This window comes from Ammospiza caudacuta, chromosome 17 (assembly GCF_027887145.1).
Source record: "Ammospiza caudacuta isolate bAmmCau1 chromosome 17, bAmmCau1.pri, whole genome shotgun sequence".
Taxonomy (NCBI): domain Eukaryota; kingdom Metazoa; phylum Chordata; class Aves; order Passeriformes; family Passerellidae; genus Ammospiza; species Ammospiza caudacuta.
In genome coordinates this window covers 15,538,161-15,564,711 of record NC_080609.1, presented here as the reverse complement: position 1 = coordinate 15,564,711, position 26,551 = coordinate 15,538,161, and the positions used below count along the sequence as shown (strand labels likewise).

Genomic DNA, 26,551 nt, shown 5'->3' with positions numbered 1-26,551 from the left:
GGGTGGAAATACTGAAGGCAGCATTTCCAGCACAGGGAGGAGAATCAGATTTAGGGTCCCAGGGGTCCTCCTTGTGCAGCTTCTACCCCAATGTCCTGACCTAAAAGACATTCAGATAAACTCGAAGTTTATATGAAATTAAAAAAAAATGGCAATTTTAAGCATCCTTTGAGAGAGCAGAGGCACAGGTATGGAGGCACAGCTTGGTTCCTGATTAGGAAATAAATCTTATTAAAGCCTGGCTGTGACTGCACAGCTCAGACACAGAAAGAGCCAGTCCCTGTCAAAGTGATGGACACTGTGACATTGTCCCTCTTTATCCACCACCTCCAAGGAGCTATTTCAGCCCAGCCATTGCACAGATGAGCCTTGTAACATTTCATGGAGAGCACACAGGGAGGAGGACAGATTTCTGGAAGGGGATCAAGTCAATAGAGCAGCTGAGAAGTGAAACATTTGGCCATGTGCTGGGCTTCCAGAAGGTTCCCTGAAAATGTCTGGCTCTACCTGCAAGGACAGCTTGGCATCCAAACTGGAGCTGTTAACAAGGTGAACCCAAATACCTGCTGCACTTTTGGGAAATCGCTGTTTCCATTTCAAGGGATGTATTTTTGTTTCAGTTGGGAGGGGTTTGAACCTCCTGGGTGCTTTAGGTGACTAATGGATTTGATAAAAAAAAAACGTGGCAGACTCAGAAAGATGCGAGCTGTGGCTGTGGGCAGTGTGTGTGTGCTCGTGGAGCTGGGGGATCTGCATGGTGGCAGCAGCTGGCAGCTTCCTCTGCTTCCATGTGTCCCTTCCTCTGCTTCCATGTGTCCCAGCACTCCGTGTCACCCCTGTGGAGCAGCGTGGTCCCCCCAGGGAGAGGAGGGAGGAATGTGGGGAGGCTGGCAGAGATCCCTGCTTTCACCTCAGTCAGCATTCCCAGCGCTGGGCAGAGCAGGAGAGGAGGAGGAATTTGTGTTTTAGCAGGAGGAAAATCCAGCCTAGGCCACCAATGCACCCTGTGGGCTTGCTGTCTGCCTGGCACCTTGTCTGTGTGTCCTGTCCCCTGTCTGTGGTGTCCCCTGGGGATTGAGGGCTGGGGGATCTGTCCCTTCCTGCACACACTGAAATGCACCACGGAGCTGCGGCAGCCTGGGAATGGGTTAAACCTCAGCTGGGTGATCTGGGTGCCAATCCCAGGCTGGATCCAGGATTTGGGACTTGTCAGAGAGGTTGTTGTGTGGAAAATACAACTCCGGGAATGGGATAAACCTCAGCTGAGTGGTCCTAGGCACCAATCCCAGGCTGGATCCAGGATTTAGGACCTGGCAGAGGGATTTCTCCATGGAGGACTCAGCCCTGCAGCAGGACCCAGCCCCTTCTCAGGTGGGTGGGGAGTCACCACCCTGCTTTGGGGTGATTTTTCAGCAGAATGGTCCCTCTGAGCCCAATTCTGTGCTGTCACCACCTCAGATCTTTCCAAAACATTTCTCCTTTCCCATCTGAGGAAGGAGGGCCACTTTGCTGCAGGGATTGGCAGCAGGTTCACTCTGCTCAAGGAGAGCAGAGGGCAGGGGGTGAGGACGCTGAGAAATGCATTTGATGTGGTTTTAAAAGCTCAGTGAACTTTTTTATGTGCAGAGAAGAAAAATCAAGATAAACCAGAATATTTTTCCTGCCGCTGTCCCTGCTCCATCCATTCCATCCAAGGGTAATTTAACAACCCTGCTGCTCTCAGCCTTTTAATGAGCTTCTCGTAAGACACAGACCCAGAGCAGCCTCCCCAGATTGAAGGTTTTCATTAAAAACACGTGGAGCAGCTTGATCTGCTCTGCCTGTGGGATCCAGACCCAGCTGTCAGCTCAGCTCTGACCTTCAGGGGCTGCAGGAGGGTCTGGGTGACACTGAAAGCAGAGCAGGAAAAGCTGGAAATCCCAGCTCTAGCTGCCTTTCAGTGGTGTCCCTTCAGGAAGACCCCAAAAAATGAGAATTCAGAAATACTTTTTCCTGATTTCAGCTCTGTGAGAGGAGAATGGCCACAAATCTGTTCCTCTGAGGTTTTTCCCACCAGAGCTGGGAATTGGGGAAGGATGAGGGAAATTTTAAGCCCCAGTAGAGGTGCCTTTCAAAGCAAAAGAAATTTTAAGAAATTCAAAGAAATTCAAAGAAATTCAAAGAAATTCAAAGAAATTTTAAGCCCCAGCAGAGGTGCCTTTCAAAGCAAAAGAAATTTTAAGAAATTCAAAGAAATTCAAAGAAATTCAAAGAAATTTTAAGCCCCAGCAGAGGTGCCTTTCAAAGCAAAAGAAATTTTAAGAAATTCAAAGAAATTTAAAGAAATTCAAAAAGCCCCAGCAGAGGTGCCTTTCAAAGCAGTGGCTGCAAACCTTTCTCTAGAGGGTGGCACATGGTGATATTTGAATTTAAACACCCTCTCAGTGCCACAGCCCTCTCTGTATCCAGCAGAATCACTTGAGCTGGAACTGAAATTTTGGGTGCTGCATCCCTGAGTGTTCAGGGTTTGCAAGCAGGGAATTCTCAGCCCCTGCTATTTGTTTTTCCAGGCAGCTGCAGGTACAGAGCTGCTCTGTTCCAGGCATGAATAACCCCATTAGGGCTTTCTAATGTTTCATGCAGAGCATTGTAATGGAGGAGCTGGGGCTGGGAATTGTAATGCCAACTAAAAATGCTTTTAAGCCAGGGGAGGACGGGGCTTCATTAATTTCCATGTCAGCAGAAGCACAAGCAAAGTTGAAATACTCTGCAGAGAGGTGAGATTCAAGTGTTAGCCAGCATCTAAAAGCAGGGGGAGGAAAGGCTGAGATTTTCCTTTTTTCATCTGTTTGATGGTTGCTTTTTCTCCCTCCTCGCACTTCCACCAGTTCAAACCAGCAGCTGAAGGGAAGCTTGGCTGTGTTTGATGGAGGGAGAGCATTTAGAGAGTGCCAGGCCAAGGGGAATGCATGCCCACTGCCAGGGGGTTATGGGATTTTGGGAATTAATTCCTCCCTGGGAGGGTGGAAAGGGGCTGGGATGGAATTCCCAGAGAAGCTGGGGCTGCCCCTGCATCCCTGGAAGTGTCCAAGGCCAGGCTGGGATGGTGGAAGGTGTCCCTGCCATGGCAGGGGTAGAATGGGATGGGCTTTAAGGTCTCTTCCAACCCAAACCATCCTGGAATTCTATGAAAATGGACAAAAACCCACAAGAACCCCAACGTGTCCAGGCAGGATGGGGCTTGGAGCAGCCTAGGACAGTGGAAGGTGTCCCTGCCATGGCAGGGGTGGCACTGGAGGGACTTTGAGGTCCCTCCCACCCCAAACCAATCCATGATGACAGGAATCTGCCAGCTGGCTGATGGAGTCTCATCCCAAAGCCCATTTTCCCAGAGAGCCCAGGTTGTGTTTTTCCTGCTGGGATCAGCAGTGGATCTGGGGTTCCCTGTGGCTGTGCCCACATCCCGTGGAGCAGAACCCTCCTCAGCCAGGTTCTCCCACACACCCACAGCTCTGGTTGTGCCAGCAGCCATTGGGGTGTGTGCAGTGAACCCTCAGCACAATTTGGGGGCTTAAAATTCCCTCTAAGAGTTAAAAAAAGTGATCTGAGAGGAGCCCAGAGCTGCTTGCTGTGCTGCCAACAGAGGTAAAACTCCCTGGAGGGTTTGGGAATGCCCAGGGCTGTGGAGCCCTGGAGCTCTGCCTGTCCTGGCAGAGCTGTTGTGGGGCTGCTCCCCTCTGCCCCCACCCTGCTGCAGCCCCTCTGCCTCCCTGGGGTCACTGAGCCTGCCCTGGCTGCTGGGGCACGTTCCTGGGCACGTCCCTGGGCACATCCCTGGGCACATCCCTGGGCACATCCCTGGGCACATCCCAGCTCTCTCTGTGCTCATCCCTGGGCACATCCCTGGGCACATTCCTGTGCTCATCCCTGGACACATCCCTGGACACATCCCTGGGCACATTCCTGCTCTCTCTGTGCTCATCCCTGGGCATATCCCTGGGCTTTTCCCTGGGCACATCCCTGGGCAAATCCCAGCTCTCTCTGTGCTCATCCCTGGGCACATCCCTGGGCACATCCCTGGGCACATTCCTGGGCTTTTCCCTGAGCACATCCCTGGGCACATCCCTGTTCTCTCTGGGCACATCCCAACTCCTTGGGCACATCCTGGCTCCCTCCAGGCATATCCCAGCTCCCTCTGGACACATCCCTGTGCTCATCCCTGGGCACATCCCTGGGCACATTCCTGCTCTCTCTGGGCACATTCCTGCTCTCCCTCTAGGCACATCTCTGGGCTTGTCCCTGTGCTCATCCCTGTGCTCATCTCTGGGCACATCCCAGCTCCCTCCAGGCACATAACTGCTCTCCCTGGGCACATCCTTGGACACATCCCTGGGCACATCTCAGCTCTCTCCACGCACATCCCTGGGCACATTCCTGGGCCCATCCCAGCTCCCTCTGCCAGCCTGGCACGGGCAGCATCTCCTGGAGTGGACATTGCATGGGGTCCCCCCTGCTGCATGTGGTCATTGTCACCTCTGTCACCTCCCTGCCAGCTCTCCTTGGATGTTTTCCCCTGCTGGAGTCCCTCCCCCGTCCCTTGCTCTGCCTGTGGCCTGTGTGCATCCCAGAGGAGCCAGGCTGCACCTGCACTCCCTGGGGCTAAACCTGTCCTGGGTTTTCCCAGCAGGAATTTGGGCAGGGCTGAGAGAGACCTGTGGGACCCCTCTGTGCTGTGGGACAGAGCCACCTCTGGGTCTGCTGCTTCCTCCTTGGGTTTTCCTCTCCAGCCCATGGGCAGGAGGGGCTCTGATTTTAGGAATTTAGGAAGTTTTCAGCTCAGTGCCTGGCAGTGGAAAAATGTCTTCTTGTGATTCTCCTTCTGGAATTAGTTGATAAAACAGAATAAACACCTGATTTTTTGCTGAATAATGAATAAATCAGGCATTTGGGCAGGTGAGGGGTGGTGAAAACCACCTGCAACCTCTTTTCCTTATGTGCTGCCAGCCCATCCCTGCTCATCTCCTTTAATCAATCCATTAATCAACCATTCCTCATTAATAAATAGTCCCTTAATATAATATTTAACTATTAAGGGTATTCTCAGACCTCCCAAGGAGTTATCTGCACTCCCAAGAAGACATTTCCCTAAAAATAATAATAAAAAAAAATAAGGACAAGGATGTTGTAATCCTGAAAACACATGAAAGCACATTGTACAGGCTGAAATAAATATTATGCTGCAGTGTTTTTATTATTATTTTTCAGGCAGGCTGAGCTCAGTAGCACAGACAGCCCCAGCAGTCCAAGATGACTCGTAGGATTAAGGCACATGAAAGCAACAGAAAAAAAAATGTATTCAAAAACAACTCTGGTTGCTTTCATCTTGTTTTTCCACACCCCTTAGCAGAGCAAAAAAAAAAGCCTTGGTGACCCTGGTCAGAAGGAGATGTTTTTCAAATGCCTCCACTGTACTTTTAACTACGAGCAAAAAAAAATGTAGTTGAAAGGCAGCTGCAGATTCTGTTTCCCTTTATCCAATTAATTTTAAGGGTTTGGATTCTGATCTGGCATCAGTTGCACCAAAAAAAAACCCAAAAAAACCTCCCACATTTCAAGAGTCTTTCCATCTGAAAGGTATTAGCAGGATGAGAGGAGTGGGAGATGGATTTCAGGAGGGCACTGAGTGCTTCTGAACTGATTTCCCTCCTTATTTCAAGGTGAAGCAACTTTTTCTGAGCTCTTGAAGCATTAAAAGCTGAATTTGCTGATATATTTGTAAAATCCCCTCTCTGTGAGGAACCATCCTGCTCTGCCTTGGTGTGACCTCAGTGTCTCTCCACTTGTGAAGTCCACAGTAATGCTGCCTTGGCCTTGTGTAAACCCAGAATATTTACATTGCTGCAGTTTGAAAGGAATTGGAGTGCCCACAGCCATCCCTGTGGTCACACTTTCACTGGAGAGAGGCAGTAAATGCAGTCCTGGGGTCCAAACACTCTCCTTGGAACACTCCATGCAATTTGGTCACAGGCAGAAATTTCCACATTTTGAAGAGAAAAAAAAAAGGAGGAATCCCAGCCAGAGGCAGAGATGTAAAATTCATGTGAATGCTTTTGGATGCAGCCATGCCCTGAGCCCTAGATATATTGTTTAATTACCTATTTTATAAATACAAATGTATATTTCTTTTTCCAGAGGAGCTTGTGCTGGTTGTCGTGGCAGAGCCAAGCACTTTGTGGCTGTGTCCTGTGCGCTCCCATCCCTCAGGAATGCTCTGCTGCTTTTCCTTAAACCTTCCAAAGGTCCCAAAAAACCTTCTGGAGCTCAGGGCATGTTCTCCTGCCAGCTGGGATGATCCTGGCACTGCAGGACTGGGAGAGATGAGTGCTGCCCCAGCTCTGCTGGGTTTGGAGCTTTTCCTTTGGCCTTGTGGTCCTGTGTCCACCCTGCTCCTCCCCTGCCGCCCATGCCAGGAGGGGACTCAGGGACAGAGGGAAGGACCTGGCTGGCACCAGAGGCTGCTCATCCCAAAAACCCACTCAGGCTGTGGTGGGAGGCAGGATCACACAGGGATCACTCAAAAATTATACAGGGATCACTCGGGGATCGCTCAGGGATCACACAGGAGTATTTCAGGAATTACACAAGAATCAGGAATCTGGGGATCACAGAGGAGTATTTCAGAAATCACTCAAGAATCTCAGGAATTACACAAGAATCAGTCAGGGATCACTCAAGAATTACACAGGGATCACACAGGAATCACTCAGGAATCACTCAGGAATCTCAGGAATTACACAGGAATCAATCAGGGATCGCTCAGGGATCACACAGGAATGATTCTGGGATCATTCAGGGATATCACAGAAATCACTCATAAATCTCTCAGGAATCACACAGAGACTCTCAGGGGTCCCACAGGGATAACACAGAAATCATTCAGGAATTACTCAGAAAATACACAGGGATCACTCAGGAATCAATCAGAGATCCCACAGGAATCACACAGGAATCGTTCAGGGATCACTCGAGGACCATTCAGGGATCACTCAGCAATCACACAGGGATCACTCAGGGATCCTACAGTAATCACTCAGGAATCCCTCAGGAATCCCTCAGGCCTCACTCAGGGATCACACAGGAATCACTCAGGGATCACTCAGCCACTCCCCACGTTTTGTCACCTTTGTTCCCCACCCGTGTCCAGCTGGGAGGTGACTCCAGCCCCCGTGCTGGTGGCCCTCAGCCCTGCAGCCCCCTTGGCTCATGGCTGTCCCCCGTGTCCCCACAGAGGCCCAGCGCAGGCCCTACTACGCCGACTACTCCCCGGCCAGGAGGTACATCCACAGCCTGTGCACCAGCCACTACCTGGACCTCTTCATCACCTTCATCATCGGCGTCAACGTCATCACCATGTCCATGGAGCACTACAACCAGCCCAAGGTAGGAGCTGCCCCCAGAAGAGTTGCCTTGAGAGGAAATTGGCCATGGGGACGCTCTTAGTGATGTTTTAGGGTTTGTATTTTATTATTTTAATGTATTTGTAATGCTGCAGTTCTTTAGTGTAGAACTCTAAACTCCATGTGCAGCGTGAGCTGCTGCTTTCCCATTTTGGGCAGACACAACAATTCCTCTCCAGGCCTGGCAATCAAGGACACCTCATTGGCTCAGGCCCCAGAAATGTAAACAAAAGTGCAAACTTGAGGAAAATTACTTCATTACCTGAAGCTGTAATTGGCAGATTAACCCCCAATATGCAAATGGCCCAAACTTATAAAAGTGTGAAAACCCCTGACCTGTGGTCCAATTTTGGGTGTAGCCTTTGTCCGCCCTAAATGTACCTGAAGGGCCTTCAATAAATGCAAACACTTTTTATCCCTTAATTTTGTCTAGCCTCTGTTTTTAGGTAGTCCCAAAAAGGCACCCCCAGTTTTTGGGGAGCCTCAGCATTCTGGTCCAGCTCTGCCTCAGGCAAAACTTCCATTTCCCTGGTTTGGGTAAAAAAACCTCAGCTAATGGAGAGTTAATTAGGCTTTTACCAGGAAAAGGCCAATCTAAATATTTCCTGCCCTGATCCCAAACCTGACTGAGCCTCAACTGGAAACCAGTCCAGAGTTTTAGAACATTCCATTAACAGATATAAACTCTGAGTTACAGCATGTAGAGTGTTTCTTTTCCTCAATGGATTCTGAATAAACCAAATTTAAAATTACAATCCTCACTTTTTTTAATGTATTATAAAATAATTTTCTCCTCAGAACACCTTTGACATAAATCAGAGGGGCTGATAGATAAATTTATATCAATTTATACATTTTCCATCTATAAATTTTCCATTTCATTACCATTTACGAAGCTTAGGCTCAGCATTTGCTTTTCCAGCATTCCATGGTAACCTGCAAATGCCTCCTGGATGCTGAGCCAGAGGGTAATGTGTGTGTGTGTGTTTTACACCAGGGTAATTCCATGGAAATGTTGTTTATCCAGGTTAGGTTTTATTTACTCTTGGTTTACGTTCACTTAACGCAGAGTTGTAAATCCAAATGCAAACGGTCACAAACAATGGCAGAAGTCAGGCTCGGGCTTTGGATGGAACAGGGAATTGTGCTGTGTTTTTTAAGCTGCCATTTTATTTTAGGTACTGGTACAAAAATAGGGATTGTTGCCAACACCTAAGAAACTTCCAGCTCCCATTCCCAAAAAATCAGGGCATGGCCATGCCCTGGTGACCTCACTGTGTGTGGGGTCAGCAAAGCCAGGCATCCCACAGAGGGACAGAAAGAGCTTTCCTGTGCCCTGGGGTTTCCTGCAGCCTCCTCTGTCCCATTTATTTCCATTTTTGTCCAGTTTGATGCTCACAATTCCCATTTTTAATTGAAAACTCAGAATCCTGCTCTACACTAAACTAAACCCCCCAATCCCTCCCCACCCCAAGAGCTGCTCCCCCCTCTCCCAGCTTGTCTATTTTAAGACTCCCCACAAGATTCCTTTGCTATTGTTGGCCCCCAGCTCCAATGAAATCCATTATAAACACTCATCATGCCCGAGTATAAACACTGTGGATTCCTGACTTCCGAGGGCGGCTCCGGGGACAGCGGCAGCGCTGCACCAAATATGGACACGCTTTGCCCAGCTCTGGAGATGCCCCATTTTTCAGCAAGGAAAGGTTCCATCCATCTCTCCAAGGTTTATTTATTTTCCTCAGCTTTTTAAGCAAAGCCTTTGTCCCCAGGGCTGGGATCAAGAAATGATCCATCAAGGCTTTTCTTCTCCCCACTTCAGACCAAGGAATCTTCAGGAGATGGGGAAGGGGGGAATTTTTTCCTGTCTGGCCCGGACTGAACAATTTGTGCATCGAGCTTGAACCTGACATTTTTAGCAGAACTAATCTCAGTGCTTTGGAGGGTTTTGTTTGACTCAGGGGCTAAGCCTTTATTTGAGTTCTGCTGGGTGATTTAGTGAGCTCCACGAGCCTTTATGACTTTATTCCTGAAATTTCTGAGCTCCTCTCACCCTGCTCCCTGCCAGTCCCTCCATGGGGGTCTGGGAAGGGATAACTGGGCTGGCCTAACTGGGATCTGTCTTTCCAGTCCCTGGATGAAGCCCTCAAGTACTGCAACTACGTGTTCACCATCGTCTTTGTGTTCGAGGCACTGCTCAAGCTGGTGGCCTTTGGTTTCCGGAGGTTTTTTAAGGACAGGTGAGAACATTTTGGACCCCTGTGGATTTGGGATTCAGGGCTGGTCTGACCCAATTTCAGAGCCAGATTCTGTGGTGACACAAGAGGAGTCCAGGGCTTGCTCTCAGTGGGTGCAAACTTTGCAAACTTTGTAGTGTGAGAACTGAAAATCCTGAGAACTGCTGGCGGTGCTTTGCAGGAGGAATTCAGGAAATCTCCCCAAATTCCAGATCCACCTTTTCCCCCAGGATTTCCCTTTCCACCAGACCTGAGCAGCTCAGCCTAGAGGTCAGAAACCCTTCCCAGTCAGCTCCCATATTTTGTGGCTCAAGGATGTCTGTGCCAGCTGCTCTGAGCTGGTTTTGTACCACTAAAAATCACAGGCCCAGATGAGAGTGAAGAGATGTGTGGGAAATAAATTTGTAGAAAACTTTAAAAACTTAACAAAGTTTATACAGTATATATTTGTATATAAACTTCAAGATAAGAAATATTGATTTGGAAATATTATAGAATAAGGTAGATATTGTGGAGAGAAAAACAGAAATAAAAATAAGTTTTAAAGGATGGTTTTATAAAAAAACCAAACTAAATACTTTGGAACTATAAAAGACATATTGTATTAAAACTCAAGAGGAGTAATTTTAGATAATTAATTTGACAAAGATGCATTTGGGATTTGCTGGTGCCTGTCATTAAGATGAAATATGTATAATTTGAATTTTGTTTGTCCTGCGTGTCTGTGTAGGTGGAACCAGCTGGACTTGGCCATAGTCCTGCTGTCCATTGTGGGCATCACTCTGGAGGAGATCGAGATGAACGCTGCCCTTCCCATCAACCCCACCATCATCCGCATCATGAGGGTGCTCAGGATAGCCAGAGGTGGGTCCTGCTCTGGGCTCTCCAGGAAATCCTTTGGATGTTTGTCCTTCCAGCCCTGCTGGTTCATTTCCAGTGGGGAACATGGAATGGAAGCTCAGAGAGCAGCTGGGGGTTCCATGGGGTTTCCTTCTGGGGCTGGGTTCTGATTCCAGCCTGGGATCACTGAGCTTTTATCCAGGTCCAGAGCAGGGTGGGGAGGGATGGCAATTAGGGCTTGGGAAGATGCTCCTCACTGGTGAGGTGCCTCCCATTTTCCTGCCTGGGCATGTTGGGGTTCTCATAGGTTTTTGTCCATTTTCATAGAATTCCAGGATGGTTTGGGTTGGAAGGGACCTTAAAGCCCATCCTATCCTACCCCTGCCATGGCAGGGACACCTTCCACCATCCAAGCCTGGCCTTGGACACTTCCAGGGATGCAAAGGCAGCCCCAGCTTCTCTGGGAATTCTATTTCAGCCTCTTTCCACCCTCCCAGAGAGGAATTCCTTCCCAAAATCCCATAACCCTCAGGCAGTGGGAATGCATTCCCCTTGGGACTGACAGGGGGATGTTCAGCCCTGCTGGGATCAGGGAGATCCTGGTTTTCAGCAGAGAGCTCCCCACATGTCCAAACAGCATTAAGGGAGATTTAAACCCTCCCTGCAAGACCTAAACCTCGATTTCCCTCCTGGATTTTGCCTGCAATTCCCCCCAGCCCTGCTGAGCAGGATTTGCTCCTCATTTCAGTGCTGAAACTGCTGAAAATGGCCACGGGCATGAGAGCTCTGCTGGACACGGTGGTGCAAGCCCTGCCCCAGGTAAGCCCCCAAAATTCCTGCATCCCCTTGGGGACAGGAGTGCCTTTGGGGCCTGGGGACAGCTCTGGGTTTGGTGGCCTCCAGAAGCCACCTGGGGAGGGTCTCAGCTCTCTCCAGGCCTTGGGAGTGGAGTTTTTTGTGGCTCATCCTGGAGTGTGTTTGATAGGAGAAGCAAAATGATGGGAAGAGTTCCCAGAGAGCAAATTCCTGTAAGCAGAGCTTATGCAAACCCCAAATCTCACTGGCAAGTTGGGGAAACACCAGGAGGGACAGAGAAGGATCTTGGAGAAAGCACTGGGAGCTCCCAGCTCAGGAGTTTAATTTGGGAGGCAGGAACAGCCACAGTTATTGACAGGGGTGCTGCAGCCTTGGAAAGGCAAATTGGGGAGAGGCTTCTAAGGGTTAAAATCTTGATTTGGGGACACCAATCACCAAATTCTCCTGAGCTGCAAGAGAAACAAGAACACTTCCAGACTCAGGGAATTTGATAGGATCCTGCCAGGTTCACTTCCTGGGATCCCTTTTTTATGGCTCTGAGAAAAGGAAAGGAAGAAGCTTTTTGCTGGCTTTCAGTCTTCCATCAGAATTCCAAGGTGTTTGGGTTTTTTATTTTTAATGTTATCCTTTTTAAGGTGTGTTCTGCTCGTTTGTGGGTGTGCTGGTGTGAGCTCTGATTGTTCAGTGTTGGAGTTAACTCAGATTAACCCTGCCCATCCCAATTCCCTGGAGCAGCCAAGGGCAGACCCCACATGGGTGGGAGTCTCCTCCAGAGGATGAGTGGCCACAAGAGAACCAGCAGAAAACATGGAATTACCCAAATACACCCCAGGGACTCAGTTCCTAAGTGCAAATCAACCCACCATCTATTCCAGGAGAGCTGGAAAATGGGGAATTTCTTTTCCTTGCAAAGACCCCTTTGCTTTGATCTTCATCATTGCCATGAACACATCTCTAATCCCAGCATTTGCCCTTTGGCATCCAGATTTCCTTAAGGATTTGGGCTGAGGCTGAAGCAGGGATTTCCCAACCTGACCCCTGGACTGGCATTTCAAGAAATCCTTGGATTTGTGTCTGGTTTTCAGTTTGCAAAGCATCATCACCACAGCCCATATTTTCTCTCCCTCCTTGTTTTCTATCCCCACCCCCCAAACAATAGGGTGGCTTCTGGCCAGGGTTTGGGTTCCTTGGGGTGTTCCTGCAGTTTGCATTCCCAGCAGGGTCTCTTGTCAAGGGAAAACCCCTGGGATGTTCCAAGCAGATCTCATGCAGATAGAAAAATGCCACTTTGGTCTCCAGTGAATCTCAGAAAATGAGAAGGGAATTTTAAGAAGAGCTCTCTGACAACCATCACTCTTCATAAAGCTGCAGCTTTCATTTCCAAGGCAGGGCATGAGTTCCTACCCTAATTAAATTAGCATCCTAAAACCACAGCTGGAAAATCCTTGTAGAATGTGGTTTCTAAGTGACAAAAAAAGAGCTAATTTAATGTTTATTCATTGAGGTTTGGGGGGAAATTCTTTGTCTGGTGTGTGGAGAATGCCCATTTATGGGCTGACGATGACAAGGAGCTGTCACTGCATTTCTGGGGGGTGATTTTCATCAGCTTTGGATTTGGTTTTTATTCAGCACTTTGAGTAACACTTGGAGAACCAATTATCCCCAAATTTGGGGGAATGCAGCATTTTGATCCAGGACTGTCACAGGATTAATCTTCTCTTTTGGGATTTCAGGCTGAGCTTGAGCTGCTCTTTTCTAAGTGTCCCTGCCCTGCTCCTTGTGTGGTGACCTCTGCCTGCCAGGCCAAAAACCTTCTCCTCCACCTGATCTGTGGGCAAAAATGAGATTGAGAAGAGAAAAAAAATGAGAGGCCACAGAGATAGAAAGAATGGTCAGGGAATGATCTCAGATTCTCTGCCCACCTTCTCCATCTCCTCCCAATCCCTGGTTCTTGTTTTAAGGACTAAGTGTTAGGGAATCAGCCATCTCCTGTTGATGGAATACATTTATGTTTACTCTTCTTACTAAGAAAATATCTGGTGACTTTAGTCTGAATTAGCAAGGTTTGGTTTTTCACTGGATGTAATTTTGCTTTTTTCTTGTAGCACTTCTCCTTTTTGGAGCAATGGTAGATAAAGTAATCTCCTGCAGTCTGGACAACAGGAGAGCAGTGAACTCCTTTAATCTCTTGGTGTAGAGCAGCTTTTCAAGACCTGCTTCAAGTGTTTTCCTCTTCTTTCTGAGCTCCTGCTCGTTAAGGCTCCATAATGAATTACACCACTCATCCATCACTGATCATTTCCTTGCTCCTAAGTCTGGTGGCTGCTGGGTTTGGAAGCAAGGGCTGCTCTCTAAAGCTCCTGTTTGATGGTTTTTCTTTAGTCCTTTTCCCATTCCCAGCTTTCCAAAGTCCCTTTTTGGATCAGATTTGGGATATTTTCCAAAGTCCTTTCCTGCATCAGATCTGGGTTCAAATGCTCCTGGTGGAAGCAAATCCCCCAGCAGTCACTGCTGAGCTGCCTCAGCTCTTCCTGGTGGGGAGCACAACTGGAGTCCAGCCCAACCCCACCCTCCAATAAGCAATAAGATGTGGAACTTCCCTATCAGAAGATCTGGGTTGTTTTCCTTTCTCTGGTCTCACTTGATCCATGGATGGAACATTAATTCCCTGCACAAGAGACTCCTCTGTCTTCAACAGCTTGGAACTGCCCCCACAGGGGTTCCTTTTCCTTTTCCTTTTCCTTTTCCTTTTCCTTTTCCTTTTCCTTTTCCTTTTCCTTTTCCTTTTCCTTTTCCTTTCCTTTTCCCTTTTCCTCTTCTTTCTCCTTCTCCTTCTCCTTCTCCTTCTCCTTCTCCTTCTCCTTCTCCTTCTCCTTCTCCTTCTCCTTCTCCTTCTCCTTCTCCTTCTCCTTCTTTCCCTTCCCCATTCCCTCTTCCCTCTCCTCTTTGTGGAAATCCAGATAACACCTTTTACACATAACCTGGTAATAACTCCCACATTACCCCAAATTCTTTGGGATTTCATCAATGCCATAAGTTTCCAGGCTGACTTTTCAGGCACCAAAAACACTCAGGCGGCTTAGAGCAAAACCCAACAGCCTCTTCTGTTGCCTCAACCTCGAAAGTTTGTTTATCCCTTTTATTTTAATTCCCTGTAATTATTTGCTCATTTGCCTCCCCAGCAGTGTGTGTGGGGTGCTTGTGCTTGTGCCTGCTCGTTTCTAATGGCTCCCAAAGCATCAGTGGTCCAGCAGACAGGAGCAGCAAAAGCTGTTCCAGAAGGCAGCAGAGGCAGATGAAATAACCGAGCCCAGCCATCCACATCCCTGTTTTATCTTTATTATTCCCTGGAGGATTGTAATAATGTTAGGGAAATTGCAGAGCCAGTTTAGGCTTTATAGCAATTACAGCCTGCACTGGGTGATTGGACTATTCCCATTTCTTTAATATAAAAAATCCCCTCTTTCATCAGCAAGAGCTGTGTTAATTTTATAATGACAGATATCACACTGATAAACTTTCTGATTAAATTAAGCACAGTACAAATAACCAAAATGTCTGTGGCTGTGCCACCTCAGAGAAGAAAAATCTCCCAAAGTCAGAGTTCACCAAAATGCACCTCAGAGATCAGGAATCCCTGGGCCTGACTGCCTGGATCACCTCCCAGCTCCTTGTTTTTAGGGATAAAATCCTGCTGGTGGTGCAGAGAACTCACTTTGTCTCAGTTAGGAGCTGCAAACAGAGAGATTAAAGTGGCAGCAGAGATAAATGGGAGCAGGTGGCAGCAGGTCAGATCACTCTGCCCTTCGTGTTCTCTGCCTGAATCACCAAAAATCTGCTCCGGGAGACGTTTTTGAGGCTTGAATTCTGTGCTGGGATGAGATCCAGCACGGAGGGCTGTGATGCTGGTGGTGTGAAGAACTTTTGTGCTGTTTTCATGTCACTTGTCACCCCCTTCAGCCACCCTGGGGGCTTGGAACACCTCCAGCAGCACCTGGAGCTGCCAGTGCTGGTGTTTGGGATCAGGATCTTCCTGTGGGACACAGAAAGCTGAAATCTGGGAAGCTCTGGTTGAGAAGGGCCTGCAAAGGAAAAGGCTCAGGGGGTTCTCCTCTCCCTGGAGCACTGCAAGCCCTCCATGCCTATGAAACCTTTGGGAACAGCTCCTCTCCTGCCTTGCTGCTGTCTCAGAGTCCCAGGAAGGGAAAGGAAAAGGGAAAGGGAAAGGGAAAGGGAAAGGGAAAGGGAAAGGGAAAGGGAAAGGGAAAGGGAAAGGGAAAGGGAAAGGGAAAGGGAAAGGCCCCAAACCCAACCCAAAGCCCAGGTCCCAAAGCAGCCCTGCCCCACAAACTGCCCTGAAGTGGCCAAATTCCAGAGAGCAGGGTGATGGAGAAGCTGCTGCTTCCCCCAAGGGCATTTCTGCTCCTTTCCCCACACAAAGGCCTCCCTGGGCCCCCTGAAGCAGAACTCAGAGAGGGACCAGGCTGCTGGTCCCAGGGGAAATCTGATTTTCCTCTGGCCCCCGATCCCTGCTGTGCTTGTGTTGAAAATGTGATGGAGTGATTTCATTCATGACCTCGACTTGCCTGACCCTTGTTCTGCTTTCTCCTTGTGTAGGTAGGGAACCTTGGCCTACTTTTTATGCTCCTGTTTTTTATCTATGCTGCCCTGGGAGTGGAATTGTTTGGCAAGCTGGGTGAGTAATGGGCCCCAGGCCGCTGGCTCCATCCGGTTGGTGTTTATTTGCTATCTGCCTGCTTCCTTTTCTCCCTCTCCCTCTCATTCCTGGACCTTCCTTAGCTTCACACTCATGTTCTGGAAGATGAAAGTTTTCTCTTGATCTCAGGGTCACAGCTGACACACGAGGATGTAACACAGAACCTTTCTGACACTCACACACACACATTCAGGGCTCTGGCCAACGCCAGCCTTGGCTGGAGAGGAACTCTTTGCTTTTTAAATATCATTGCCCCAGCATGGATTTGTTCAAGTTTGCTACTGGAGACAGAACACGAGCCTGCAGAGCTGGATGGGGGTCAGATTCCTGCTGGAGAGATGCCACCATAAACATGTCCCTGCTCACAGCTTCCCCACAGCCCATCAGTTCTCTGCACTTGGCTGCCACTGCTCCTGCAGCTCCCAGGGCTCCTCTGTCCCCTGCTCTCAGCATCACCTTCCCCTCTCTCCATCAACCAGGAGGCATCCAGTGCTTCCTGCTTGTCCAGCATTAATTAATCCTCCAGTTTGAGGAGACAGCAGCTGCTCAAGAATGTGCCCATCACTAAAATCAGAGCAAACCCCAGCCTTGCCCAGCCTGGAAAATGCTGTTGGAGGGAGCTGTGTCTGCATCCTCAACATTTCCATCCCAATTAGAGCTCCAGGAGCACCAGAAGGCCCTTCCTGAGCAGAGTTTATGGCTGTCATTAATCCCCTTTATGAGCCCAGCCCTCTGCTCAGATTACAAGTGCCTGAGAGCAGAATAATTCTTCCAACCAAAACCAAATTATTTTTCAGTCTCTCACAAATTCTGGGGAAGGAATGAGTTCTGCACCCACCCTGAGTGAGACAGTGAGGGTTTATATTCCACCCCTGGAGTTATGGGTGTATTTGTTCAGTCACAGGGGTGAAAAATGATTCTTCTGGTGTTTCCACCCACACCTGGGCAATGCCAGCCCAGGGGACCCCACTGGGGCAGGACTCTGCTTCCCAGCCCAATTTAATGGGAATATTCCTTCCTTTTTCCTGATCAGCCCATACCAGCCACAAGAACCATCAGCCCTTTCTCCCTCAGGACTGGTCATTTGTGGGTTTTTCTTGGAACTTTTTTGTTTTTCCTTCCAATTTACCTCAGAATAATTACCTAAGACTGAAATGCCCAACCAAGAGCCATTGCTGCCTGTCCTAATGGATATTTAACGAGGCTGTGTTTTATGGGAAGACGGATATTTCATATGTTCAATTTGCATTCATTAGGCTATTAATTCTCAGGGGGAAAATGTCAAATTGCTCCACTTTATCTCAGTGAAAATATCCCTCGTGGTGGATGTAAAAAATCATCAAGGCAAGGGCGCAATCAACAGGAAAACAGACAAAGGAGGCTGTAGAGCAGGAGTAAAGAAAATCACAGAAATTAGAAGGAATGGTTTGGGTTGAAAAGGACTTTAAAGCCCATCCAGTGCCACCCCTTGCCATGGGCAGGGATGCCTTCCACTACCCCAGCTTGCTCCAAACCCTGTCCAACATGGCCTCGAATGTTTCCAGGGATGAGAATTCCACCACCACCATTTCCACATCTCCTGCTGTCCTGTGCCAGGGTTCTCGAGGTGAAAACACCTTTCCCTGTCCCTCCTGTTCCTCCTGAGCAGGATGTCACCAACCCCTGGTGCCATAAATCCATGGGACGTGGCTCTGGGGGCTGCTGTGGGTTCTCCAGCATGGCTTGGCTGATGTGCTGTTCCTTCCCTGCCCCACAGATTGCAGTGAGGAGAATCCCTGTGAGGGCCTGAGCCGCCACGCCACCTTCACCAACTTCGGCATGGCCTTCCTCACCCTCTTCAGGGTGTCCACGGGGGACAACTGGAACGGCATCATGAAGGTGTGTGCAGTCTCTGGGGGATTCCTCCTCTCTGGAGGGCTGTGGGTACAGTTTTCAAATGGATTTGGGCAACTCTTGGGTGCCAACAAAAATGTTTCCTCTTAAAATACAAAAACGAGATTTCCTAATAGAAAAGCCAGGTGTGTTTTCAAGATTTGTCCTAAGTCTCACCCAGCCTGAAGCTTTGTTCCTGGATGTAATATTGAAGGAAAATGATGCCAGGTTTTTGACTGGGAGGAGTAACCATGCTGTGCTCGGGTGCTGTGCCTTTGGGTTGTGCCATAGAATCACAGGATCATGGAATGCTTTGGGCTGGAAGGGACCTTAAAGCTCATCCAGTGCCATCCCTGCCATGGGCAGGGACATCTTCCACTACCCCAGAGCTCCATGCTCTGTCCAACCTGGCCTGGAACACTCCATGAGATGAGAAATCCAAAACTTCTGGGCATTCCATCCCCCTCTATTGTAGGTGCTGGTAATCCATGACCCCCATATTTCCTTTTAGCTGTTTCAGTTGTACCCACTTTGTGTTCTTTTGGTGTTTTGAGACATAAAGTTTAAGGAATTTAGAGATTTTAGAGGAGCTAAGATTTTAGTTCGAGATAAGCTTTATTGGAGTTAATTAAAATAAATAGATAGGCCTTGATGAAGTTAAAAATTAGTAGTTAACTAATAATTGACTGCTTGTCAACACAATGTTTGGTTAGCTGGGTTTAAAATGAAGAATATAGAAATTGATAAATAGCTTTTAGGAACATAAGACAATTGTAGCCTCCTCTATTCTGAAACCAACTGAAGATGGGGAATGGGAGTTCTACCAAGGATTCATTTGTCATATTTGCATTGAAAAGATAGAAAGGTCTGAACGAGAAGACTTCATTTATTTCCTCATTTTGGGACCCCTCCCCATGAAAGGGACAACCAACCCAGTTCAAGGAGCAAACTGTGCATGCTTAATAGCTTTTGAACTAATTACCATGCTTAATAGCTTTTGAAGTAATTACTATACAAAGCGAGGAATGAGATGTACCAAAGTTATGAATATGGATTTGTATTTTGGGTATTCAATACTTGCATAGATAAAAGGGCTCTGCAATCACCTGTAAATCACAGCGTGTATTTGGGAGCTATCCCGCACGCTGCCCAGCATCACAATAAACTTTCTAACTTTAAGCTGTTAGAGGGTTTTTATCCCTCACAGTTGGATATGGGTACTAGATCAATATCCATATTTTCAATAAATCACTTTCTGCCCCTGGAAAGCTCTGTAATGTCTGCCTGTCCCCTGGTGCAGGACACGCTGCGGGAGTGCACGCGGGAGGACAAGCACTGCCTCAGCTACCTGCCCGTCATCTCCCCCGTCTACTTCGTCACCTTCGTCCTCATCGCCCAGTTCGTGCTGGTCAACGTGGTGGTGGCAGTGCTGATGAAGCACCTGGAGGAGAGCAACAAGGAGGCCAAGGAGGACGCTGAGATGGACGCCGAGATCGAGCTGGAGATGTCCAGAGGAACCGGCGGGAGCAGGAGCGGGGCCGTGGCCGGGGAGAGCCGGGCGCTGCACGGGAACCTGGAGCACCCCAAGGAGAAGCACCAAGGCCTGGTGAGAGCTGGGCTGGGGAGGGGATGGATCCCACCAGCCTGACCAGCAGATCCCACACAGAGCCAGAGAGGGAGACAAGGAGCTGTCCCAGCCCCTACCCCAGGGATGTCACCACCACCCCATGTCCTGAGGCAGCCCCCAGAGCTCCTCAAGGTTGAAACGCTATCCTGGCCATTATTCCAGAGGAGAGTTCAAAGTCCATCTCTCCACCTTGTTCTCAGATTGTGGATTTTAAGTTCAGAGCCATAAAAGTCCCTGTCCTGCTGTCCCAGCCAGTCCTTGTCATTTTTCAGGGCAGCAAAAACAACAAGCAATCCCAAAAATCCTGGGAGTGCTGGAACTGGGAGCCCTGGCACCTGCAGCATGGGATGGGATAAATTCCCTTCACAGGTTCTGTTTAATCCCACTTTGGGATTTCCAGAGGATCCTCCAGCAATTCAGTGCTGCAGCTCCCCATGGCTCTGCTTAGGACTATGGAGAACTTGGGAATTATCAGAGCCCCTCAGCAAGAAGCTGCAGGTCCCTGGGTTTTTGGAGGTTCCTGGGTTAATTTTTGGAGGTCCCTGTGTTGATTTTTGGAGATCCTGGGTGGATTTTTGGAGGTCCCTGTGTTGATTTTTTGGAGGTCCCTGGGTTGATTTTTGGAGGCTCCTGGGTTGATTTTTGGGACACTGCCTGCTCTCTGATCCCTGCCAGTCTTCCAGGAAAAGAAGCAGAAGTGCAGGGGGAGGGAGGGTGTGAGATAATTGTCTCACCCCATGTCAGCAGCCTGTGATTAAGAGTGAACATGGAACTGCTTTGTCACCACGATCACAAATAAATCTACCGCGAAATCAGTGGGGGCTTTGAGATTAAATTACATTAAATTAGATTTTTGTGAAATCCATCAGGCTCCATCAGGGCGAGGAGAAAGATTTGGTTCCACAGGGCTGGGGAATTGGCTGTTTGAATGTTGCTCCTGACAAACATTCCTGCAGGGAACTGCACAGGTTGCTTTTCTAATTGAGGGAGGAGAGGGCACCTCCCTTCACACAGGCTGGGAGTGCAAACTGTTCATTCTCCTTGGGCTTTCCTCATCCTCCAACACTTCCCAAGCACATCAGAGCCTCCTTTTAACCCTGGGGGTGATGAGGGTCCTTCCACCATGTCCTGCCACCACCCCACAAAAGCCCAGGCCACCAGACTGGGGTGGCTGATGTCCCACCCATCGTGGTGCTGTGCTCTGGGACTGTGTCAAAGCTGTCCCCAACCTGTCCCTTCACAACCACAACCTTGCTGGGAAATCCCACAGCAATCAGCCCTGTGTGGGATAGGAGTGAAATCCTCTTTTTAGCCTTTAAAATGTGCATTTGGTGTGACTTCAAGTGTTAAACCCAGAGCTGCAGGCAGAGATTGTGGAGAAAACAGTGTCTGGTTTGATTTTATTGTTATTGCAAGAACTTGTTTGTGATGCTGAGGAAACTGAGGCAGGGAGGGATCAACACCTCAGGCTTCCAGCAATCCCCAGAGCTGGGGATTCAGGGAATGCTCCAGGGAAATTCCCAACAAACCAGAATGGCTTCAACCCCATCTGCTCCCACTCACCCCCATGCCCAGGTCCCATCCCAATTTCCAGGGCATGGGATCAGGCTCTGGAGTGCAGCAGGTGTTTCCCAGCAAGGAGGAGAAGCAGCAGTGATGCCTCCAAACCATCCTCAAGTCCAGAGCAGCTCTCCAACAAATTTCCCATCCATGATTCATATTTCAAACCCTTATTTCATTTGAAATTTACCCACGTCCCTAATTCAGTCAGCTCTCAACAGCTGAACCTTTAAAAATTGAAGTGGCTGATGTCAAGAAGGGCTTTCTGTTCATTTGTTCCAGCCACAGCCAAGCTGAGCTTTAGGAGCCAAATTCCAAGATCCTCCTGTTCAGGTGCTGAGACCTTTTGTTCTCTTTGTGGCTCAGGGTGAGCAGGAGCCCCTGGCTGTCCCCCAGCCCAGGTGAGGCCGTGCTGGTGGGGCTGATGAGCTGGGATGGCCAAGGACCAGCTGGCACTGGCTGCTGAGGCTTTCATCCATCAGCTGAGAGCCCTGGTGGCTCCTGGGCACAGCCACAGCTGGCACAGCTGGATGCCAACAATCTGTAAATACCTGCTGGTCCCTTCTTCCCAGCCAAGCTCCACAGGGTAAAAGCATGGAGTAATTCATCTTGGGGTGTGCACCTTCAGGGAGCTGAGGGAAGATATTTCCAAGCCAGAAACACAAGTTAAAAACCAGATTTAACCAGATCCTTGGTGAGCTCCAAACCTGAGGAATCTCAGGGACAGGTTTTGCTGGGAGAGCAAAGCAAAATACATTTAATTTAAGACATGCAGCTGGGAAAATGTTTTCAATCAGTCACTGGGAGGCTGATGTGAAGGGAGAACCAGAGGAATTCACTGTGTTTGAGATAAAAGGGGAAACTGGGAGGGGAATGTGTCCAGCCAGGACAAGGGAAGAGATGAGAATCTTGACTCCATGTTTTAGAAGGCTGATTTATTATTTGATGATATATATTATATTAAAAGAAAATTATATACTAAAACTATACTAAAAGAATAGAAGAAGGATTTCATCAGAAGGCTTGAAAGGAATAGAAAGGAATGATAATAAAATCTTGTGGCTGACCAGAATCCGAGCCAGCTGACTGTGATTGGCCGTTAATTAAAAACAACCACATGAGACCAAGCACAGATGCACCTGTTGCATTCCACAGCAGCAGATAATTATTGTTTACATATCATTTCTGAGTCCTCAGCTTCTCAGGAGAAAAATCCTAATGAAAGGATTTTTTATAAAATGCAATCATCCTTATCTCCTCACAGACTTCTCCCAGGACCATGCCTGGGAAATCTGTGCCTCTCTCTGTGGCCAGGGAGCTGCTGCTGCCACAGGGGTGATGCCCCCTCTCTCTCCTGTTGCTCTGCAGGGCAGTGTGGGCTCGCTGAGGGCCCAGGACTCCCAGAACCTGCTGACAGTGAGGAAGATCTCGGTGTCCCGGATGCATTCCCTGCCCAACGACAGCTACATGTTCCGGCCCGTGGCCCCCGCCACGGCCCCCCTGCCCCTGCACGAGGTGGAGATGGAAACCTACCCCTGCAAAGCCCAAAGAGGTACCTACCACCCTCACAGATTCCTCTGCTCTGGGGCAAAGGTTTGGGTTCCTCACCATGAGAAGGAGGTGGAAGGGTTGGAGCACGGCCAGGGAAGGGGATGCAGCTTGGGGGGCTCGGCCTGGAGAAGCTCAGGGGGAAACTTCTCATTCTCCACAAATTCCTGATAGGATGGGGCAGGGCTGGGCTCTGCTCTCAGGGAACAGGGTCAGGATGAGAGGAAACAGCCTCAGGTTGTGCCAGGAGAGGTTTGGATTGGATATCAGGGAAAATTTCTTCACTGGAAGGTGTTCAAGCATCAGAACAGGTTCCCAGGGCAGTGGTGGGGCCATCATCCCTGGGAGTGTTCACAAAACCTGTGGATCTGGCACTTGGGGACTTGATTTAGCACTGGCCTTGGCAGTGCAGGATTAATGCTTGGGATCCATGGTCTTTTCCAATCTTTACAGCTCCATGGTTACACCCACAGGGGGTTCAGTGGGGAGCAACCAAGGCAAGCATGGCCTGAGCAGGGCTGGCTCCCGTGGGGTTCCACAGCACCACAGTGCTTCCTTCCCCACATCCTGCAAAATTCCACCTTTCCATCACCTCCCCAGAGGCAACCTCAGGTGTCTGGGGAGGAACAAAGCTCCCAGGCACAGGTAGAGGTTTTTAGCTGAGGGAAGGGAGCTGTGCATTCCCTCTGATCAATAACATCCCCAGGAATAAAAGCCAGAGTTGGGATTGCTTCCAGCACAATTCCTCATGTTTCAGGCAGGCTGCAGCCTCAGGGCAGTGCCTTTCAGCAGCACACCTGGAGTTCAGAGCTGCAGGAGATTCTTTGGCAGCAGAAAGATCAGAAGCCACTCTCTGGTTCTTCCTGAGCCCAGCCTTGTAATGAATGTCATGGAGAGACCCCAAAATCCAGGAATCACAGAGCCTTTGAGGGGGCATTCATCCTCTGCATCCCAGCACATTTCCCTGAAAATGCATTTCTGTCTCTTCTCTTGAGCTGCTTTGAAGGGAAAATTGTTGGAATTTTGGATGTTGAGAATTTTAGATTTTTATGTTGATAGATTTTGATTTTTAAGAGAGTATTGTATTTAATTTGAAGTTGTAGAGGAAGTTTTTAAAAGTAAATTATAGAATTGAGATTATGAGTGTGTAGTTTGATTAGAAGTGTATAATATTATGTAGTGGAAAATATAGAGCTTAAGGTTTTAAAATATAGTGATATATGTAAAGTAAAATAGAGGTTTTAGGGTGGAAGTTGGGGGGTTTTAAAATTTATTTTTATGGGTTTGGGTAGTATTCTATAATTAGATAGAAAAGTTTGTATTGTGGGATATGAGAGATTCATTATTAGGTTAAAAGTAAAAATACAACAGGAAATTGATCTGAAACACATCTCTGCCTCCCTAAAAGCACACGTGCTCCTGGAGGGGCTCCCTAGAACTCTTCCCAGCCTGGTTCCCTTTGATCCAGCATGGTTTGAAATGCCAGAACTTCCCAGTGGGTTTGCACACCCTGATTTCCTTGGGAGAAGGAACTCTGTGTTTGTTCAGACTCTCTGGGAGCCAGGTCATGTTCTCTGCTCCGTGTTTATTATTATTTCACCTGCAAATTCCTGGTGAGGGAAAGAAAACAGAGGTTGAGTTTCACAGGCAGCCTCCTGGAGCTGCTTTTCATCCCTGGAGTGGCTGTAAAGGAGGATTTATATCCATATAAAACTGCTGGGGTGTTGGCAGGGGTGGGTAGAGCCCACCAAGGATTCTCTGATGTTTTCTAAATTCCTAAATTTCTCTCCAAGAGCACTGGAGGGGATGGATGTGATGGATATGACTTTTTACCTGGTGGTAAAACCAGCAGTACCCTGAGCTGTGCTGCTCCTGAGCTGCCCCAACTCTCCTTCAAGTCACAGATCCAGAAATTATATCCAAATAAAACTGAGCCCATGGAGACTCCCATGAGTGTTTCCATGGGTTTCAGGATGTCTGATCTTCTCCACTGACCACACAGTGAAAATCCTGTGGGATGAGCAGATCTCAGGATATTTTGGTTTTAGATGCAGTTTGCTGATTTCCTAGAAAAACAAGAGAAAAAACATCCAGCTCCAGAAATCCTCAGTGCTCCTGAGCATCCAGTTTGGAGGGGGTTTGGGTTTCCTATATGAGAGCTCGATGGAAAGTGTCCAACAGGAGGAAATTCCAGCTGAGGACAGGGAGTAGAGCATTGGGTCTGGATTTTATGACCATGTTTGTGACAGACTTTATGCCAGAGTTTTTCTGCACCATAAAAAGCACTTTATAAAGCCTGGAATAGCACATGAACAGCACAGGCTCAGTCTGAAACTCAGGGTGTAAGAGAGCCCAAAAAAACCTGGGGAGAAGCAGGGTGGGGGTGGGAATTCCTTCTGTGTGTTCTCAAGAAAAGCTCCAGAAGAAAAATTATTAAACACTCACTTTTCTTTGTCCCCACCAACAAATCTGTCTGTGAAATGCAACTGTGATGTGTGTGGATGGCTTTTGTCAGGGGTTCAAGTTCCCTGACCCCCGGGTGAGATCTCTTGGAGTGATGGATAAGGGTGTTTGTAACACGGAGCTGGGCAGCGCTGCAGGAACAGACGCTGGGTTTCAAACTAATGAGGACAATAAATCCTGCAGCCAGAAACCAGAGAAGATCTTTCAAACAACTCCCAAGTGCAGTAAAGCGGCACCACGGATGGGCTGGGGAGGAGGGATGGCCTTCAGACCCAGCCTGGGAGGCTTTGGGAAGAGAGAGATTCCAGCCTGTCCATGGCTCAGGCTGTCAGAGCACTTGGAGCAGCTCCTGGTGGGACCATACTGAGCTGAGCTGAGCTGAGCTGAGCCTTGGGGACAGCCCCTGGTGCTGGCTGGGCTGGGCTGGGCTGGGCTGGGTGGGAGAACTGCCCTGGGCCTGCAGAAGTTGTAGAATATCTTGAGTTAGAAGGGACCCTCAAGGATCAGAGCCCTACACAGGCACCCCAACATCTGTGAGCTCCCTGCCATTCCTGCTGAGCTTCAAAGCAGCAGACAGCACAAGGGACAAGGTTTTTAATCCAAGGTTTATGCCAAGATTTGGCATTCCACCCAGGCCCAACAGGTTTTCCCTTCTCCCTCCTGTGTTCGCTCCCCTCTTGAAGCTTCTGCCCCAAGCCTTGAGAGCCCCCGTGCCCAGCAGTGACTGCTCCTCTGTCCTGCCCTAGGGTCCATCAGCTCCACGCGCTCGCAGCCCGTGGGGGGCAGCTCCTCGCTGAGGGTGCCTGCGGAGGACGGGCGGCACCGCTGGAAGGGGCTGGTCCCCCATGGCAGCCCCCGCTCCCCTGCTCTCAGCAAGCTGCTCTGCAGACAGGTGAGGGGCCACCAGCACACAGAGGTAACTCCTGTCTTGTCACCTGGTTCCTTCCCTTCTTCCCCAGCCCTCTCTCGTGTTTCTGTGCTTGGAGCTAAAGTGGAATTCCTGTTTCAGAACAAAACGCGCTGTAAATTTTAATATATTCCCAGCAAATGTGGGAAGGCCCTTTTTTCCCTGCTTACATCTTCATGGCTGTGCTGTTCCAGGAAATAAGAGCTAAACTGTGGGGAGTAGGTGCCCAGTCTCCATTTGGGAGAGCCCTCCACCATGGTGGGGTGTGCTGGCTCAGGATTTGGGGCTGGAACAAGACCAAGGCCCAGCAGATGCCAGCCCTGAACATGAAGGTTCCTGCCAGCTAAAGTTTATCCTGTTGTACAGGAGGGTCTGACAGGACTGGCACAATGAGGCAGGGATGGGGTGGGCTGTGTTAGACTCACAAACCCTTTGCCTCATGCCATGGGCTCCCCATCCCTGTGAGTGTCCAAGGCCAGCTCAGATGGGGCTTGGAGCAGCCTAGACTGGTGGAAGGTGCCCGTGGCA

The 26,551-nt window shown here is 48.9% G+C and overlaps 1 protein-coding gene across 1 annotated transcript in view; it reads left to right on the top strand.

The window, feature by feature from the left end:
* The window catches only part of CACNA1H (calcium voltage-gated channel subunit alpha1 H), a 149,519-nt gene that overhangs the window by 121,744 nt on the left and 1,224 nt on the right, over positions 1–26,551 (top strand). Inside the window, exons 25-33 of the mRNA XM_058816318.1 lie at positions 7,268–7,419; positions 9,567–9,676; positions 10,404–10,537; positions 11,262–11,332; positions 15,947–16,025; positions 17,803–17,924; positions 19,219–19,524; positions 22,474–22,657; positions 25,863–26,008. Of these exons, the coding sequence (XP_058672301.1) occupies positions 7,268–7,419; positions 9,567–9,676; positions 10,404–10,537; positions 11,262–11,332; positions 15,947–16,025; positions 17,803–17,924; positions 19,219–19,524; positions 22,474–22,657; positions 25,863–26,008 (1,304 nt within the window). The remainder of the gene's footprint in view (positions 1–7,267; positions 7,420–9,566; positions 9,677–10,403; positions 10,538–11,261; positions 11,333–15,946; positions 16,026–17,802; positions 17,925–19,218; positions 19,525–22,473; positions 22,658–25,862; positions 26,009–26,551) is intronic.